At 40.0% G+C, this 20,287-nt stretch overlaps 1 protein-coding gene across 1 annotated transcript in view; it reads left to right on the top strand.

Annotated features, from left to right (window-relative positions):
• LOC133125880 (sodium/hydrogen exchanger 9-like) overlaps positions 1–20,287 on the top strand; it is a 73,511-nt gene that overhangs the window by 30,053 nt on the left and 23,171 nt on the right. The window contains exons 8-12 of the mRNA XM_061237577.1: positions 546–651; positions 4,378–4,466; positions 6,572–6,685; positions 8,417–8,528; positions 9,529–9,682. Coding sequence (XP_061093561.1) covers positions 546–651; positions 4,378–4,466; positions 6,572–6,685; positions 8,417–8,528; positions 9,529–9,682 — 575 coding nt within the window. The remainder of the gene's footprint in view (positions 1–545; positions 652–4,377; positions 4,467–6,571; positions 6,686–8,416; positions 8,529–9,528; positions 9,683–20,287) is intronic.

Below are 20,287 nucleotides of genomic sequence, written 5' to 3'. Positions count from 1 at the left end.
TCTACCCCTGGGGGAGCACTGCGGTAAAAAATCTGGAATTAATTTTGAATGACAAAACTCATAGGAATGGTAAAGTACTGTAAGCTGTTAGAGCGAGCCTCCCTGGTTACGGGGCTGACAGTGATGGAAAATCACTGGCATGCATGTTTGTAGAAAATGTACACATATATAAAGCAACAAAACAGCAATATATACAACACTTTATTATTATTATTATTATTATTATTATTATTATTATTATTATCATAATAATAACGATAATAATAATCATCATCATAATAATAATAATAATAATAATCATAATAATAATAATAATATTATTTTAATATTATATTAATATTGTAAAGTGTATTATAGTCTTGCCTCAATCCGGGATTGTGTGGAGGCATGAGTGTGTGAAATGTTGGTCCCATGACTATTTTACTTTTTGCCTGTGTCTCCTATTAAAAGCTTGCCACTATTCCACAGCAGGTATAGGTGCAGTCAGGAATATGCTTTGTGCACATGGTAGTTTTCTTATTTTCTTTAACACCTAGTGGGCCCACTTGACCAAGTTCACAAGGCTGTCAGAGTTCCCACTACTGGAGACCGGCCTATTCTTCCTCCTCTCCTGGAGTGCCTTCCTGTCAGCTGAGGCCTGTGGGTTGACGGGTGAGTGCTGACCTCCTATTGACCTTCCCCAAAAAAATCTTGCACGGTAATAACTTGGAGAAAACCTATGTGAACATGCATAAGGGAGACCATGCAGACTCCACACAGAAATATCACACAGGATTCGAAACTGGACCTTTTGCTGTGAGGTATACATAATCCAAAACTATCCACCCATTTTTGGTCTGTAAGGGGTACCTCTTGGTAGGGTTTTGAACTACGCCTGTAATTCCACTGTCCTTTGGTGTTTAGATTTTTTAATTAAAATGTAATGGAGGGTTTGCATTATTATTTTGGCAGGGTAACTTAGCCAGCTAGCATGAGGCTACAGGCTGGGTCTGCGCTGTTCATAGCGCAAAATTAGTGCTGTGGCGTGGGTATGTTCTTGAGGCATGGCTAGCTTTAAATGAGCCAGGCTGAAACAAATGCAAAATATAAAGCCATTGTTCATCTATACATCCAAGTATATACATGTGCGTATGCCCAAGTATCATAGGAGTAAAGCTAATGTTACTTTTCAGTCCATATACTTACAAATTATGGAACAAAAGATTAAAGCTATAGCTCACATTATTCACTAGCCAAATGCTAACATGAAACTCTACAGCAAAGATAGGATACAAAAACATGTTTTTAAGACACTGCTGCACTGCTAGGTTATTGGCTTACTGTAAGACGGTAATAGATCCTTTTCTGCAATAAGCTAGTGCTTGGTATGGTTAGCTAGCTATGCACTACAAAAGTAAGAAGTCAGACTAGAATTGTTAACGTTGACTTACATCAGCAGTCCATTCTCCTCTTGCCTTCAGATCGTTGCTTTGGTTTACTTCTTTTAGTGGTCTCAGCCAAGCTTGAAGGATCCGGGGAGAATTGTTTGACTTTTTTTCACCTAGCACTTCTTCACCAAGCTTGAGTATTCTAATAATTTGCTCCAGTCGGCAATCTGCTGCCTTCTTCCATATTAGAGCTCCCAGATGTACTTTGATTAGAGATATATCAGGAGCTAGCAATAGCCGTAATGCTCATAAAAATTATTTGAACCAACAGTTAGCAAATGTTTCATTCATAATGAACTAGTAGTACTATGGGTTATGGGTATCTCTGGTTCTGCACTGAATATGTAAAGTGCATCACTTCCTGTGCAGCTTCAATTTTGGCGGAAAAGTAGATCCCCTACAGCAGCCTAGTCCAGAGATTGAAAATAGCTAACGCAGAGATATTAATAAGGTAATTATATTATTATTAATTCGCTATTGCCTGCAAAGTACAAATGATAAAAGTTATCAAAGGTACATATTATACATTTAAGGACAACAAAGTTAGCATTTTGTTCTTGGAAAACAAATAGGCCTATTACTGTATTAAGATTGATATTTATTTCACCACCATCACATTCTGACCAGAGTGCTTTGTGGATCTAAAGCTGCATACTGTATACAGGTTCTAAAGTAATACTGCTATAAAAGTAATATTGCTATAAAAACTACAGAAATTTCTATAAAAAACATTTACAGTTTGCCTGAGGAAGTCATTGCCTGTGCCAAGCTGCAGAAAATGCTGGCACTGAAAATAATAAAAATCTATCACTCTACAAAGACAAGATCCCTCCATGTTCAATGTTCAACTCTACTGAGTGTGTATACATGTTTGTGTGTGTGCCTGTGTATGTGTTCAGTTGTGTTGCCTTATAGAACCTTTGCTGCAGCTTTGCTCCTTCGTCTCCAGGAAACTATGCCACTACTGAGGCATCCAGTTTCACGTGGATTAAGCTCATAGGGGAACATAAGAAGGGTCTTAACATAGGAGTGTGTTACCGACCACCAGCTTTAGACTGTAGAGTGAATGTAATGCTCTTTGAAAATATAATACAAGCTTATTGGGTAGGTGAGACTGTTATCATGGGCAACTTCAATTACCCAACTACTAATTGGTCATTGGTGACAGGTCAAGGAAAAAGTGAGGAGGAATGTTCAGATGTTATAAATTACATTTTATTTGGCACAGTATGTCACTCAGCCTGCTAGAGGACATGTTGTCACACTTTCCACTCTGTCTTACATTTACTGGGCCCAATACATCACAATGGTATGAAATATGAAATAACAAATGAAATAAGGAAGTCTTGGACACATATTTTGTATGCATTACATTTTCATATGTTGCACCCAGTATACATTGAAGCACAGTGTAAATTAATTCCAAAGGTGCGGAAACATTAGTTGAAAAATCAGTCTCCACAGTGGATGAATAAAGCGAGGAGAATGTGGAAGAGAATGTGGAATAAACGTCCAGGAAACTACAGACCTGTTCATATGACATGCATGACATGACAATAAACAAATTAGAATTGTTTATTGAAAATAATAATATCCAAAGGAATATCCAACATGGTTTGCACTTGGTGTTGTCATGCCTGATGGCTGTTGGCATTCTTTGAGGAAGCGTCCATCTCTTTTGATGGTAGCAAGGCTTATTTGATGCAGTACATTTAGATTTCCAAAAAGCATTTGATAAGGAACCGCATGACAGACTAATTTACAAAATGAAGACCATATGAATTGCAAGAGGCAATTCAGAGTGGGTTGGGATCTGGTTAGGGGATAGAACACAAAGAGTAGTAGGAGGGGACTTATCTGAGCAGGGTATTGTGGGTAGTGGAGTCCCACAGGGTTTAGTGCTGGGACCACTGTTCTTCCTCATTTGCATACATGACCTCGACAGAGACATTAAAATTACACTGGAAATTAAATTAGCAGATGATACAAAACAGGGAGGTTTAGCTATGAGAGATATTCCCACAAATGTTTCATAAACCTTATAATACAGATGCCCTAATGAAGCGCACTTTAACAGGGATATCAGTGACATTTTATTAGACAGGCATGCAGCTTTGACCTTTTGATAAATTCCTGTTTTTTTTGTGGCTTATTGGGTGTTCCTGTAATCCTCTTTTAACTCAATCATCTTTTCCCTCTGTAATTTCTCTATAAGTTGTCTTTGAAACATTACCCAGGGTATCAAATTGGATCTACTGTATTTTATGTTTGTGCCTTTAAGTGGTGATGATTTTATTTTGACTAATTTCACCCTTTGTGCCAAATCCTTTTTCCCCAGTGGTGCCACTTTGTATTATAAAGAGAATCAGTATTTTACTAGAAGAAAGGGTCTTAAGATCATCTAATGTGGGGACAATCCCCAGCTTATTTATTTACACTTCAATTGATTAATGTTTTGTTCCTTCAGTTGTCTTAGAGTGACAGTTTCTCTTGTGATAGCACCATTCATTATAGGACTTACCTTTTTGAATAACATTTTACCCCCAGTTTCTCAAAACTTGAGTGTCAACTCATGTTAATTTGGAAGCGCACAGACCAGCTAGTATATATCAAAAGATGTGCAGCCATCCGCTGCTCATTTTCACTGCACTGACGTCCAGCTGAAACTGCTTGACCCTGAGCCCAGATGTCTTTATGATGTTTTTGTTTGTTTTTTAAACATTTTTTATGCTTTCCCTATTTCTCCTCAATTTTTGAATGCCTGGTAATATTCATTGGAGCTCATTGCCACAGTATCCATTATGGATTTGTCAGAGCACAGAGCCTGTGCTTGTCCAAAGCAAGTGAGCAACCACCACATTTCATCAGGCCATACTTCCCAGAATCCATTTGGCCACCAGTGGAAGGGCTTGCTTGCTTGGACTCTTATACAGCGACTCTGTTTCCACAGGCATCGTGGCTGTGCTGTTCTGTGGGATCGCGCAAGCTCGCTACACCTTCCACAACCTATCCACTGAGGCCAAAACAAGAACCAAACAGGTGACGATTTCCTAGAAGATTACATTACGATATTGTATTTGACTAACATTAATTAGCCTAATCCAGAGTGACTGAAACATGTAGCTTCTGCAGTGTAATTGTATCCATGTAAACAGCTACTGTAGATGTGAGCTGTTCATGTAAAGAACCTTAATGAAAAATGATGGCACCGCTCGCCCTGAGATTTAAACCTCTAGCCTTCTGATTACAGGCCTTGCACCACATAGCCGCTCACAATTGTGGGAATGGAAGCCGGTTCCTTTTTTCTTCTTTCTTTGTGATTTGTGGCCTCAGAGTCCTCTTTCAGGGAACCCACAGTGGGACTGCGTTTTAGTCTGATGCACTAGTGTTGCAGTACTTGTCATGTGTGGAAAGAACCTACACCTTTATCACTTTGATAACTAATGAAAGTTCCTCATGACTTTTTACATGTTTAAGAAAGAATGAATTATCAGTGAATTAATTTGAAAGGAACATCTTTCAAGCCTCTAAATGGAAGTTCTGCCTTGGGAATACTTGCTTGATAGATAAATGGTTCACTTCTTGATGGATAAAATGTGAAAGGGAATTTGACAATGAAGGTCTGAAATTACTGAGACTCTTTGTTACCCAAGAGAGTGGTCTGTTAGCCAGAAATGTCAATTACAGTGCTGCAGTGTCTCCTAAATAGGGAGGAGCAATTTTACACAAAGGTTTTATTGTTGGCCTTCAGTTTTCCCCTATTAAAAACCCAATGCGGTATCCATGTTGTTTCATCCATTTATCCTGTGCAGTGAGAAAACATGATCATCTGCTAATACTGGGACAGAATGAAAAGACACATCTCAGTGGCAGCCACGATTGACAAGCTTTATTAACAAACTTTCCAATTAGGACATGCCCTTACCAGCATATTTATTTTATTTGGTTCTGTCTATAGTGAGTGCTACGGCTTTGTGAACTTTGAACTTCCTATTTCTATATTCAGTTCACATAATTGTTTTAAATACAGCAGTCAATCTGCTGCTATTTAGTTTGCTGTTTTGTTAATGTCATTGCCATTAGCCAGATGTAAGAATGTAAATGTTGCAAGAAAATGAGTTGTGTTCTATAATGTATTTAATATAACTAATAAATGAATTCACTTTTCATTCTACTAAAGGACATAATGGGCTGTTAATGGGTGATAAAACCTCAATTGCAACGATTGTTAGCTACTGTGCAGAACATTCTAGAATAGGTCATGATGATTGCGAATTGAAGGTAGGCGCACTCTCTCCCTCTCTCACCAGCCTGCACTCATGTGTTTTGCCAGCATCTTATGAATAGGAAATAGATGAATATGAACTGTGCTTTTTAACTTTCTCCTAATAATGTTTTTACAGTGGTTCAAAATTAATTTAATTACTTTGCTACTGGATGGAGGTGGGCGTAATTGCTGCCATCGTGCGCACTTGCTGTTGTGCTGAGCTTGTGCTGGCACAAAATATCCCCAGATATCTGGCAAGAAATGATTCACAGATGGAAATTAGAGAAATATCACACTTTCTTTATTCAAAGACAGGGAAAAAAACAGCTGAAATATTCATGTATACTAAGTTACGGAACTTGATGGAGTATTCCACATTTCAGTATCATAACAGTTGATTAAGGAAACTGAGCATATCTAGTGGCTCACCCCTCCTCTGCAAAAGTATGTGGGTTTTTCAAGCTTATGAAGAGTAGGCTGGAGAAGAGAATAAGCAGACCAGAGGAAGAGAAAGAGGGGGCTCTTCCTGATGGGGGAGGAGTGAGACATTGCATCAGGTTTTTATTGCTGAAGAGAATGTTCCCTCTCTTGCAGTAAAGTTTTCTGCAGAAGCACTGTAAAACTGTCAGCAGTTTATCATTTATCATTCACAAAACATAAATATTGGAAATTAGCCTTTCCAAAGGTAAAAGTCTACTCTCACGTGCCCTCTCTCACGTATACACACGTGTGCACACACCAGGCTCTGTTCTATGGCATGAAAGCTGGGCCATCAGTAAGGAATCCTTTGTTCTGTAGCTATAAAGAAGTAACATATTCATATTTGTAATAACCTTTTCATTCTGCGCATCCGTACGTTTCTTTTTTTCCTCCACAGCTCTTTGAATTCTTGAACTTCCTGGGAGAAAATTTCATTTTCTGCTACATGGGCCTGGCACTGTTCACATTTCAGAATCACAACTTCAAAGGCATCTTCCTATCCGGGGCTTTTGTATCCTTTTTCCTTCCTTTTTGATACCCCTCTGTGAACCGACTCAACTGATCAAGACAAATTAGTTTCTGCTTCCAAGCTAGCTTCTCCCTTCGATCCCTAATATATAAAACCCTGTGACTGAAATTATTTACCCGTTTTAAGTGCCGTTTAATTGATTTCTGTGTGATTGCTATTTTATTTTCTCCTCTCATTTGTCTGAATCCCACTGGTACCCCCCCCCCCCCCCCCCCCCTTGTCTTTTGTTAATACCTCTGTAAAACCTGAATTCCACACTTCTCAAGATATAGTAAATCAATTTGTATCTGTTTTTTGCATGCTGAGAATTGTAATTGTAATGGGAATCTCCATAAAGTAAACTCTTGAATTGGTTTTTTATCTTTGTTTCTCGGTACAGCTTTCCCATATCTGTCTGAATAGCCATTCACTGAACTAGCAAATAGTACTTTCACAACATTGTGTCGATACTGATTTGGTAGTACTGATCCACAGTGAGAACATTATCCATCATTGTTTTTGTACAGGTCCAAAGTAGAGATGACAGCCAAGAGGACTAGAATGCATTATGATAGTATAGCCATTTAGTATAGTGATTTAGTCCGCTCCTTTTTGTGTGTAGCTCAGTTGACTAATAACATAGCAAATGTTATTTAACTTTAGAGTGTAGCAGCAGTGTTGTGACACCATTATAGTCTTCAGAATTTAAGCATTCTCTCATAACATTTCACCTGACGGTTGACTGAAGCTCTACCGGAATGTGAAAACCACTTTAGCAGGAAAATATACGCCTTGACCTTTGGTACTGCTTTATAGTGTGCATGGCATTACATGGTCTACTGTCAGTCTAATGTGGCCATCCTCCAAAAAGGCTTTTTCAAGCTGAATGCCCACATAGTCAGCAACATTATCTAGATCATTTATTTCTCTTATGATGTCTGAGGAGGGAAATTATTTGTCATAGATGTTTGACCTGATGTATTTTAAAGTGCCCAAAGTACTCCTGACAAGTACTCGGATTTGATTAATCTTTTTTATTTATCAGCTGGATGTTCCAGCTGATTCTGTCACTGTAAACTGAAAAAATTGGCAGATAGATTTTTTTCAAAAATAAAAATTTCTGTTTCTTGTGATTTTTAATTAGTTACGCCCAAGTCAATACATCAGTGTTGTAAATAAAAAATGACTGTTCTTTATAGAGAAACATTTTGCCCCTTAAATCTGCAGAGTGTTTCACAGGGGAAGCAGTGAACTGGGTCTGCGTTTAAACATGTATGCGATGGCATGACCCACCCAAAAACTCTTGAAAAGGCACACCACCTGCCAAGAGCTCTGAAAACGCCCCCTCTGTGACCTTAGTCTCTGGAAATGGTGTAGCAGCCAACGGAGTGCTTCGCCACACCAGCGCATTTTCCCAGTCAGTGTGTGCAGTTGGCAGTCTGAGGAAGTTCATGTAATACATTCTCCAATACAAATCTGGGGAGAGCTATTAGTCAGTAATTAGTCGGAAGTACGGAAAGTCTGCAGCTGGTTCAGCATTGCGCTGGCATCTCTTAAGATGCACTAGCATACAAATTATGCAACTACCATAAACTCTTAATATTCTGCGTCTTCTTGTGTGAAACATGAACATGTGGGTGGCTGGAATATGAGAGATACAGCCTCAGTCATGTTGTACAATAAGTGGAATAGGAACAAGAAGAACATTTCTCCTTAAGTGCCACGTACCTACAGCTCTCCATCTTCCTGGCAAGGGCGTGCAACATCTACCCTCTGACTTACCTGCTCAACATTGGCCGCAAGGAGAAGATCCCTGCCAATGTCCAGCACATGATGATGTTTTCAGGTATGCTGTGGTCTCCACCAGCACTGCAGTTACCATGTCCCTGAATCCACAAGGCAACAAAATACAATTTAAAGAAATCTAACTATGGCTGTCATTTCTTTAAGCTGAACTATTCCATTGCATTATCATGTATCAGTTATCTTTAGTTGCACTGTTATTCCTAATTATTTCCAGCTGTTGATATTCGCAAAGCCATGGAAAGAATGTTTCCCCAGTGGAAAGGGGGAAAAGCAGCTAATGTTTTGCCTAGCCACATCTGGCTATCATTTTGGCTTCCTGTACTGCACGTATTAGTGCTGCTCATTTCAGCTCACTTGCATTTATTCAGTGCCAACATGGGCAGACCATGGTAGTGTATTATGGCACATGTTCAGAAATATCTGTAATATATAACATTTTCCTCCATTTCCATCAGTCTGACTCTTACAGTAGGCCTGGGTTAGATGTGTACTTGAATAAAATACAAGATTAAACTATTATCACAGTAACTATTTATCAAAGCTTGCAGTTTACTTAATGTATACTTAAACTTCTATACATATTCTGAACAACTAAGCTTGTAGTTAAAAGAAAACACATTAAAATATTTATATGGCACTCTTATGAGTGATTAGATTATGCTTGTCAAATTATCTTTTAAAACACTGTAAACCATTGTTCATAACGATTGGATAGCAAAAAAAAGTATTAAGCTAACCCAAGCTATCAAATCTGGTATATCTTAATACTAATTCTAAATCCAAAATTAATCATTACTAATAATCTGCCCTATATATTTGTTTTTGTTGGATTTTCTCAAATCTAAACCATTCTTGTTTAGTATTGATGGTCGATGAATGTCATTATATCATTGAACAAGCACCAAGAACACAAACTAGCCCTGGTAAATGATAAGAAAACACGCTGACAAAGAGGCCACTAAGACGACAGGCTGCTGGTTGAGAGTACTGGGAGTGTGCCGAACATGGACTGCCCCTGACAGCTGAACGACTTTCCTTAGGTTTGCGTGGAGCAGTGGCGTTTGCCTTGGCGGTGAGGGACACATGTACCGTAGCCCGGCGGACCATTCTGAGCACCACCCTAATGCTGGTCTTCTTCACCGTCTGGGTGCTGGGCGGGGCCACCTCCCCCATGCTGGCCTGGCTGGACATCAGGTCAGTCCCCTCCCAGAGCCCGACCCTGAACTGAGGAACTTAAAGGGACAGTTCACCCAAATGAAAGTATGTTTTCATATGCTGTGAATGTTGTGAATAACTTTCGAGATTTGACAACTTTTTGGATGAAGTTCCCCATGATGTAATGGACTATGGGTCTCGTGTTTCATGCTCATCAGTGCGCCGACAGTTTACATAATAAAAACTCAACAGGAACGAGGCTGTTGTACGTGAAAATCCCAGGAGATCAGCAGCTTCTGAGATACTCAAACCACCCTGTCTGGCACCAACAATCATTCCAAGGTCAAAGTCACGGAGATCATATTTCTATCCCCATTCTGACATTTGGTCTGAAAAATAGCTGATCCTCCTTATGCATTTAGTTGCTGCCACATGATTGGCTGATTAAATCAACATCAGCATCAACAAGCTGGTGTACAGGTCTACCTAATAAAGTGGTCACTGAGTGCATACTGACATAGTTACTCACGGACATCAACAGAGCTCATAGAATTCACATTTAATCGAGAACAATTATCTGTCCGCACAAGCACATTCAAGTTTCCCTCGAAGGATAAAATTATTCACATCTCAGCGAAACTATCTGGAAATATACTTTAATTTCATTTTTGGGAGAACTGTCCCTGTAAGTGCTTTTAATGCACTTTTTATGGCTCTTACAGTACGTGCATCAGAAAAATGCCTTCTCTCTCTTGAGACCTGCTTTACTTCGAAATGGATGGTTCATGCCGAGTTGCCCTGGTGTATGTTTAACTAGACCTACTCCTACTAACATTACCATCCTTGTGTTACGGGACGTAAGCAGAACTTCGCTTGTTCAGTGCATGGATTCAATGGGCCTCGTGGTAACATTTTCATAGTCTTATCATACATTTTGAAGGGCTGATACGAATGTGCCAGGTCAGATTCAACAGACCTAGATGGCGAATGTGCGTAACAAAAACAAGGGGCCAAAAATACCTGATTGGGTATCAGTCTGATGCCTTGACTGCAATTTTTGACAAAACATAATAATACGGTGGATCATTGATAAACATAGGTTTTCTTTCTCTTAAGTCAGCCACTAAAAATGAGCAAAGCAGTTGCTGAATCTTGATTAATATTTGATCTGCAACACCTATTTTGAAAGTTCGATCCGAGTTTCGTGTGCCAGGCGAGCTGCGCTGACATGCACTGTCACGCTCTTCTTTACCAGGCTCTTCTTTACTAATGTGGGGAACGTTATGCTGCCTGTAACATCATCCAGCATGACCGGTTTGGAGGTGGGTCAGTGGTGGTCTGGGGAGGCATATCCTTGGAGGGTCGCACAGACCTCCATGTCATAGCCAACGGTACCCTGACTGCTGTTAGGTACCAGGATGAAATCCGATTGTCAGACCTTACGCTGGTACAGTGGGCCCTGGGTTCCTCCTGGTGCAGGACAATGCCCGGCCTCATAACAAGAATGTAACAAGAATTTCCCAGAGCAGGTATAAATAATGTTGAATACGACTAAAAATTAACTTGAAGCTCAGTTTGTTAGTTTTTGTGCAGTGGGTAGCACTCCCGCCTCACAGCAAGGAGGTTCTGGGTTCGAATCCCGGTCAGCCGGGGCTGCTCTCTGTGGAGTTTGCATGTTCTCCCCATGTTCATGTGGGTTTACTCCGGTTTCCTCCCACAGTCCAAAGACATGCAGGTTAGGCTGATAAATTGCCCGTGGGTATGAGTGTGTGAGTGAATGGTGTGTGTGCCCTGCAATGGACTGGCGACCTGTCCAGGGTGTATTCCTGCCTTTCACCCAATGTATGCTGGGATAGGCTCCAGCCCCCCTGCAACCCTCTTCAGGATAAGCAAGATAATGGATGGATGGATGGTTTGACAGACTGGCTGAAACTGAACCTAGCTAGGCCTTCAGGACATGTTTACACGTTTATCATTATTTTCCCATAATATGCTATCATTTAATTCAATGTGTATATGACTATATCAGACACAGTGGGTATGTTATAAATATTTGTGCACATAGGTAGGAAAATACAGTGATGAATGCCCATTTATTGTTAATAAACGCACCTTGAACAAGGCTATTATGTGGGGTGGGGGGAGATCAACTGGAGGAAACCCTTTTGCCTGGACGCACCAATCAGCTGCAAGTGTTTTATTGAATATAAATATGAATCTGATGCTATCATCCACAAAGCAGAGATTATAGCCATTATAAAATTGTAAAATGAGAAGTTGAATCGATCGCTATGACTGAGGTGGAATGTATGAGACATATTAACACGTTTATTAACTTATATTTTATGAACTTAAACATAAATGCATGTTTATCATTCATCATGTAGCTTTTTGCGTAATTATTTAGATATACCACCCGTTTGTAATCAATAAGATGTTGTTGTAGCCTATACATGTTTGTAAATGGTATCAAGCGTAAATAATATATAAATGCGTAAAGTATTGTCCTCAAAGGCCAACCATAGAGACCTAATTTTTCTGCTGAAGATGTTGAAGTGCGGAAGAATAAGTGTGAGGGTGTTCCAAATTGAAACAGCTCCGACCCCAGCTCCGAAGAGAAAGGAGCATTTTAATTTGGATTGGAATGTAATCCAGGCATATTCCTTTAATCAAAAGGGTTCAAGAATAGTAACCACTTTATTTTTGGTTTGTTATTTTCAAGCTTCTGTTAAAAAAGAGGCTTAAAAAGCAGATGTGGTTACTCATAAATGCAGTCTGTGGTCTGTATTGTGCTGAATGCCTAGATATCTCTGTCCTTCTATAAACCCAAGCAGTGGTCTGTGTGCATGCATGTCCATGTGTGTGTTTTCCATTCGTTTGAAGCTGGTCTTCAGATCTCATCAGAACTGCGATCATCTGAGTAACATTTTTTCTTGTTCACCTGGGAGTAGGATCTGTTGGTTGTTTTCTCGCCTGCCACTCTGTTCCTTTGGATTGTGGGAAGAGGACAATTGATCCACAGAATTTTGATGACTGATAAATCCTGTATCACTTCTCTCCATAGACCACCAAGTTAAACTGTTATTTATTTATATTTGTATTTTTATTTTGTTATGTTTGCCTTTGCTTAGCAATTAGATTTGGAATAATATGGGACAACTTGTTAGAGCAATCATGCAGTCCTGAAGCCATTGTATTAATCTCTGTCAAGACAGAGAAACTGTCCAAAATGACAGAATTCACTGAGTGGACTCAATATGTGCACCTGTGTGCATTTAGATACATGTACGCATGTGCATACACATGTTCATACTTATATGGGTGTGCATATATGTTTTTTTGAGTGAGGGAGAGAGGGAATGAGAGAGTGAGAAGGTTTGGCTGGCAGAAAAGGGACAGTAATTCTTGTGCAATTGTGCAATTGCTCTTGTGCAATTCCCTCTGCTGTGCTGGAGGTTATGAACTTCCAGGCAGGCTTCTGCAGTCATATGGCCACACACACACACACACGTGTTGCAGTGCTTGTTTTCAGTGAACCTGCACTCCCCAAGCTACTGCTGGCTCGTCCCATGATAGCTAGTAGCAGCCAGGCATAGGGCAAATATTTCTGCTGAAATGCAATTAACCCTTTAAGCTACTCGCCACACAGCTACTGTATGAAGCGTTCTTCACTAGGATCCATCACAACAAAAATAATTCCGTTTTTATTTTAGGGGAAACAGAAACAACATAATGGAATGTCATTTTTAATGTAAAACATGTGTGCCAAAAGTATATCTGTGTTTTATTTTCATATTTTCTTCTTGAAAGTAAACCACCCTCAAGCACCCCAATGTTATTTTTGTAACTGAGAGAACATCAAGGCTTCCCGTGGCATCAGGCAGGATACCCTGAGAGGCAAAAGAGGGGGATTCAGAAACATGCAAAGGCACAGGTCCCATGGGCATAAAGAGGGGACGATGGATGATGCATCCTTCTAGGGTGGAGGTTTTCATTTCTCTCATTTATCTTTCAGCATTTTTGGGTTCTTAGGCGAGAGGAGTTTATATAATGGATGACTCAACAATACGCAGGGAATATTTAGAATGTTCTGGCCAACTGAGGATTTATCTTTGAAATCATGGTGACTCCTGACCCCTGACTTTCTTGCTGTTGCCTCCCTCTTGTCATCCTTTCATTCTCAATATGCTTTGTTAGGAAGATGTGAAAATGTTGTAAGTTAATCATAATCGGTAAATGATTTAATGACACAAGAAGTATCTGACAGTGATGGAAAACAGCCACTGAAAGGAGAAACAGCGGCAGATGAAGACAGAATCATTTAAAAACGGGTATCTTTCCTTGCCTGGCCTTCTTGGCCCAATTTTTAACATTTTAATGTTTGTTAAACCCTACACTCTCAGAAATAAAGTGACAGTGGAGGTACTTTTTTGTTCTTCAAGGATCCCAAATGTATCCTGAAAGTACAGTCATTTTCTCTTTGGGTACAGATGCGTACATTTTCCAAGAAAAAAGGTACAAATGAATGATATATTGTTGGTTAGGGAAACAATTTTATGCACCAATAGGGTACCGCCCCGAGTGATAAGCATTTTTACCATTTTGGGCAGTTTTCGTACCTTTAAACCTTTAGTTTCTGAGAGTGTGCATAATATTTTCTGAAATGTCAGCAATATAATTTTCAAGACTGCTATGCTCATCCACCTTCACAGCTTGGCTATCGCTGTTTCTCTTCTTCCCCCTTCTTTTCATCTCCCCTTCTCAAGACCCTCTTTCCCTCTCTCCACATCTCTATGTATAACTCATGGGCACATACTATGTGTCCTGGAGCTCTCATGGAGGTTTTCTCAGGACTGGGTTTTCACTAAATCTAAAGCCCATTTCCACTGAGGACAGCTTGGGATTCAGAGTACACTGTTGTGTACACAGCGGTACCTGTGTGGGTGCATTTTTACTGTTGGCCTAGTACTATGAGGTAACTGGTATTACAGTGGGAAGGAAATCTCAGTCCCAAATGACTGAATCGGGAAAGCCTCTCACAAATAATGAGGGGAATCTGCAATGGTGGGTTTCAATTAGCCTGGGCTCTCCTGGGGTAGGAAGGTCAAATGTGTCAGTTCACACACTTAAGCCTCAGTGCTGCGGCCCTGTGGTTATGGGTGTGGTAGTTGTAACTGAAACAGCAATGCTGTATTTTGGAAGAAATCAAAAGAAGGAAAAAACTGCTCAAGCAATTTTTCTAAAAGCAGGCCTCAGACCTCAGAGATGTTCTACACTTGCCAGGCTGTTCTTGTAAGTGTTCCTTCAGCTAGAAGGTAAATATGTGCTATTTTTCAAATAATAATTAAGAAAAATGATTAAATAAATAAATATATAACTTGGATGCTAAGTATGTCATTTCTAAACACAAGCTTGAGGTCTGACGTGGCATATCTGCTCTCTGCAGATATTCACTTGAAGTTAATTTTGATTGACATCTCGCTAAAAGCCTGTGCTGCTGGCCAGTTAAAATGTAAATGGCTCGTTAATGACACAATAAATATGGTTCACAGAAGACCAATGCCAATGCCCTGTAGGGGGCAGAATAAGAACTTGCTTTCAGGAGGAAAAAACTAATTTACAATATCAAATGAATAAAATGGGCTTAATTAACTTGCTTCTTGATTACTCATGGGAAATTCCGTTTTTATCTTCAAGATTTATAAGTTATTAGTGATGGCAGCCTGTATGTGTGCTTATTTTGAGTGCAGCAGTATGCGACACTGTATTGATAAGGGACGTTGCCTTGTTACCAGAAGGCCATTGTTTCAGATCCAAAATGGCTATGCATGCAATTACAGCAGGGTCCTGGTTCTGGAGAGCCGCAGGGTGTGCTGGCTGTCATTGTTACTCAGCATAGCCTATGCCTCTGGGGGGAAGATTGCACACTGCGCCATGAAAGCTTAATTGGAGGGGAATGGAAAATTGAAAGACATTTGACACGATGATGTAAAATCTAAATAAAAATTATTTTCCATAACATGAATGGAAAAAAGCTTCAGTGTGAATATACACAATAATTGTATACATTTTATGTGGGGTCATATTTTATATATATATATATATATATATATATATATATATATATATATATATATATATATATATATACTTTAAGACATGATCATATGGTTATGAAGAATCAACTAAATTAAATGTTAAATGTTCATTTTGATTCCAGCTTGTCTGTAACCTATATTGCATCAGTAAACATAGCACAGTAAAAAATAGGAGAAATGCAGAATAAAAAAATATTACTGATGTAAGTCACCCTGGGCTTCTGCAATGCAGTAACTGCATAATTTGGACAGTGTCACACATTTCTGTTCTTTTGGCTCTGTACAGCACATTAGATTTGAAATAAAACAATGAATATGAAATGTGCAGACTGTCACCTTTAACCTCCTAAGACCTGGCGTACACATGCGTGGACTCCACATTTTGGGCTGTACAACCATAATACTTCATTCTTAAGACCGAGAGTCCACATATGTGGACATCATTTTTCTCAAAAACTACATCATGTCAAAAGATGATGCTTAGTTTTTATACTTATCAGGTCCCAATAAGCCCAAATAGCAAAGAGAAATTAAAAATGCATACCAAAAAAGAGTGCGGGTCTTAGGAGGTTAATTTCGCGGGTCCACATTGGGTGAACAATTTAGGAACCAAATGGGGGGGCTATGGGCTATGTATTTGGTCAGAATTTGCCAAAAATTAGCCAAAAGAATCTAGAGTTGATTCTAGTACAGTGCCAAAACAACAAAAAAAGATCTGACCGGTTCAGATCCAAAATACTTACAGATTGCACTGTATGTAGGGACTATAAAAAAATTAAGATTATTATCAAGACAGCGTGCCAATCAAGTCATTGTCCATCCTAGAACAGGTGCATTGTGGCTAAGTGCTTGCTAACATTTTGAGAGGACAGATGGGCCAGCTCCTGCCCATGTCATTCACACCTCCTTCACGCCTCGCTACTACCACTATGTGCTGTTCGCCATCACTTCCTCTCCCCCTCTGCCACTTCCTGTGAGAGCCTCCAACAACCAATGGCCACAGTCTCATACCATAATGAGAACACTGGACTGTGTATGCGGGCGTGTGCACGTGTGTTGCATTTTTCCTCAGGCTGAGCCAAGTCCCAGTGCCTCAGAGCAGTTTGTGTTGGGGAGGGGGAACTACTGCATGTGGTTCACTGTCCCCTCTGCAGACAATTCCTGTGCCCAGCTCAGCTAGTGCAGCACAGAGTCTGCCCTTTCCACTCTATGTACGAGGTAAGCAGAAGAACCAGAGGCCTACAACCATCTCCTTTTACACAGTAACATGCAGTCAACGGTCAAATGCAAACCGACGGTTCTCTCACCAGGATAATGGCCCTGTATGGCCTTGATTTTGACTATTTGCCCTTTAGCTGCATGTCTGACCAGTTTCGTGTGAGCAAGGCTGTGAAAACAGGACGGACTGAATGCTCCTATGAATGATAATGCAGAGCTGCCAATCATATTCTCTGTCAGTATCTGGAACATCTATTTTCAGTCTAATGCAGTTCTGCATTGGCAGGAAGGTACAGACAAAAAACAGCACTTGGGCCATCTGCAATGGGAGGAATGATGCCCTCCAAGGTCCGGAGGAAAAGACTGCTGCCCTCTCCCCTCCTTTCCTCTCCCCATCTGTCTTAATGTAAAGAGAAGGCCAGAGCGATTTTGCCCTGAAGAGGTTAAATTATGAAGCTGCTCACGCAGATATTTTATTCTGTCGGTTTGGAGTCATTTCTTCCCAGAAAACTTTGAAAAATGTGCATTAGAAAACCAATTTGCAGCGCTGTTGGCTTCGGAGCGTTGAAATTCATTCTCGCTAGAGGGATGTACCGTGTAAGTTAATGAGATTTCCAAAGCTATTTGCTTGCTGTAATATCTTTCGCGGTACCCATTACAAAGCTTGGAAATTAACCATCTTTGTATTTATATTTGTGAGGAATGTTATGTCACTTGAAGTGTTGTCTTTGTTGAGAGATTTTGTTTCAGCAGTGGTGTCAAAGAAAACAATATTTTGAGAGTAAATTTGGTGGGAAACTGCGAGGTAAGGTTTGAGGTTGTTTATATTAGCTGCAATCTTACGCTCCAACAAGGTGCTTGCAGGCCTGAGATTGTTTTGAGGCCCTGTTTTCTCAACAGTCTGCCTTTCTTTCTGTGGGTCTGTGAACTTTCTGTGGGTCTTAGCACATTCAATTCTCATTTATCATCAAATCAATCAATGAGTAATCCGTTACTCACGGGGGCGGAGGGGTGGAGCAAACATTGTAAGTCACAGATGAGGTTAATATCAGTTCATGGCGGGCCTTTATTGATTATGCTGTAAGTGATGGAGAGTTTTTTTTTGCTTTGGGTCGGTCTAATGCATTGCTGTCAGGGCTATTTATCTCAGCTGTTAGTGTTCATTCGTTTGAAAAATGAAAACATGGCTTCCCGTTATTAACTGTCTCCCCGATATGTTTAAGTAGAGTGCCACAGCACAGTACATTAGTGTCGTCAGAAAGGTGGGTCCTTCTCAAACTAAAAGGGTACTTAACAGCAAGCTGTACTCAACACACATACTACAACACACCCCTCCCCCCTCCTCCATTTACACACACGCGCAAGCACACACATCCTCCCACATTAAAGAGTAAATATCACATTAGCAGAAAGATCCACTCTGCCTTGCTTTTGTCTTTAATGCTTTTAAAGAAACCCCTCTTTTGCCACTTAGAGTATTAAAGTACTGAATATGGTTCCTTCATAGAGTGACATAATGGCTGGAGGCCATTGCTGTCTTACCCGATAGATTGGGCCCTTTTGAAAATATTTTATTCCCATAACAATCTTGATCAGTAAATCCCTTATTTGCACAGTACAGTATATTTACTCCAGGGGTATATTTCTCATGGTTTATTATGAATATGCCCACATATCTACCCATGCTTTCCCTATGGATAATCTGGGTATAATATACAGAGTCAATGCTGTTTAAATGAAGCCTCCTGCAGATAATTGATACTATTCAGTCCTAATATGCTGTAACTGTAAACTGCAGAGTGCAACGGTGGCTTTATATCACCTCAGCATGTGTGTGTGTATGTGGGTGTGCTCAAGATATTTTTTGTTTGTGTTTGTCTATGTCCATTTGTATGTGTGTCGAATATTTATGTGTATGTGTGTACACAGTTGTCTAGGTGTGTGTGTGTGTGTGTGTGTGTGTGTGTGTGTGTGTGTGTGTGCATGCGTGCATGTGTGAGAGAGAGAGAACTTATTTTTGTATGGATGTACTATGTGTGTGTGTGTGTGTGCTTGTGTAATTATAATATCAGCATGCGCAACATTCCTCAGTAGCTGACAGGTATATTTGAACTGAAAAGACTCTATATGAGTATGAATAATAGAACAGATAGTGCTAGCACTGCTGTTATGCTCAGGCATGCTGTGCTCTGACTGTAAAGGGCAAAAAAAAACACATTTCCCATTATGAGAAGACTGCAGACAGCGAAGCTTAAGTTTAAACTCTTCAAAGAATACGTGCACAGCTTGTGCTTTGCACAGATGAAACCCTTAGCAACAGCAGAGACAGTGCAGTATCTCTTTAGTATAATCTCACAATGTCACCTGCTGAGGGATACAATTTGTGGTTAATCAAATGTGTGTAGCATAACAAATAGCTGAATAGTTCTATGCGGTTGGACCTATTGTGGCTGTACTACTCACTGAAGGAATGTTTGAATTCTTAAAAGATGTGAAAGGTACTATGCAAATGCAGTTCATATGCAAGTACACCCAGTTAGCACTTTATTCTCTAGACTGTACACCAGCCATTCATGTGGCAGAAACAAAATGCATAAAAGCATGCAGACATGGTAAAGAGGTTCAGCTATTTTTAGGCCAAATGTCAGAATGAGGAAGAAATGTGATCTAAGTGACTTTGACTGTGGAATTGTTGGTGTCAGACAGGGTGGTTTGAGGATCTCAGAAACTGCTGATCTCATCTGATTTTCACACACAACAGTCTCTAGAGTTAGTAAATTTCTACATGCCAACTGCATGCTTTCATTTCCGCACACAATATAAACAACTGGGTGCACTCGTGAAGTCCATTCAGATCCTACTTTACGGTATAATTCGATAAATGAGGCCGTTTGTGTGTATTTGTTTTTACGTGCTTGTATGTGCATGTTTATGCATCTAGGCTATCTGTTCATTTGTGTAGTTCTTTCTGTATTTGTGTGAATGTGTGTGTATGTCTGTGCGTGCGTGCATGTGCAGGCACACATTTGTCTTCGCTGTCGCTGTTCGCTGTCTGTGCGCTCGCATGCGTGAACTGTATTATTTCATCATTTTTAATTGCATTTCTATGCATTTGTGTGTACACGAGATTGTGCTTGTACATGGGTGTATGTCATGGTGTGTGTGTGTGTGTGTGTGCGTGACAGACACTCTGCTCTCTGTTCTCAGTTCAACAATACTGGGGGAATCGCAGTAGCAAGACCACACAGCTCTCCCCACAATCAGACTTGATTGGCACCATTATTTATAACTTCCTTATTTTTAGCCTGTGATAATTTCAGCGTTCTGT

The sequence above is a fragment of the Conger conger genome, chromosome 4 (assembly GCF_963514075.1).
Source record: "Conger conger chromosome 4, fConCon1.1, whole genome shotgun sequence".
Lineage (NCBI taxonomy): Eukaryota > Metazoa > Chordata > Actinopteri > Anguilliformes > Congridae > Conger > Conger conger.
The sequence above is the reverse complement of the archived record's forward strand: the minus strand, read 5'-3'. Positions and strand labels throughout refer to the sequence as shown.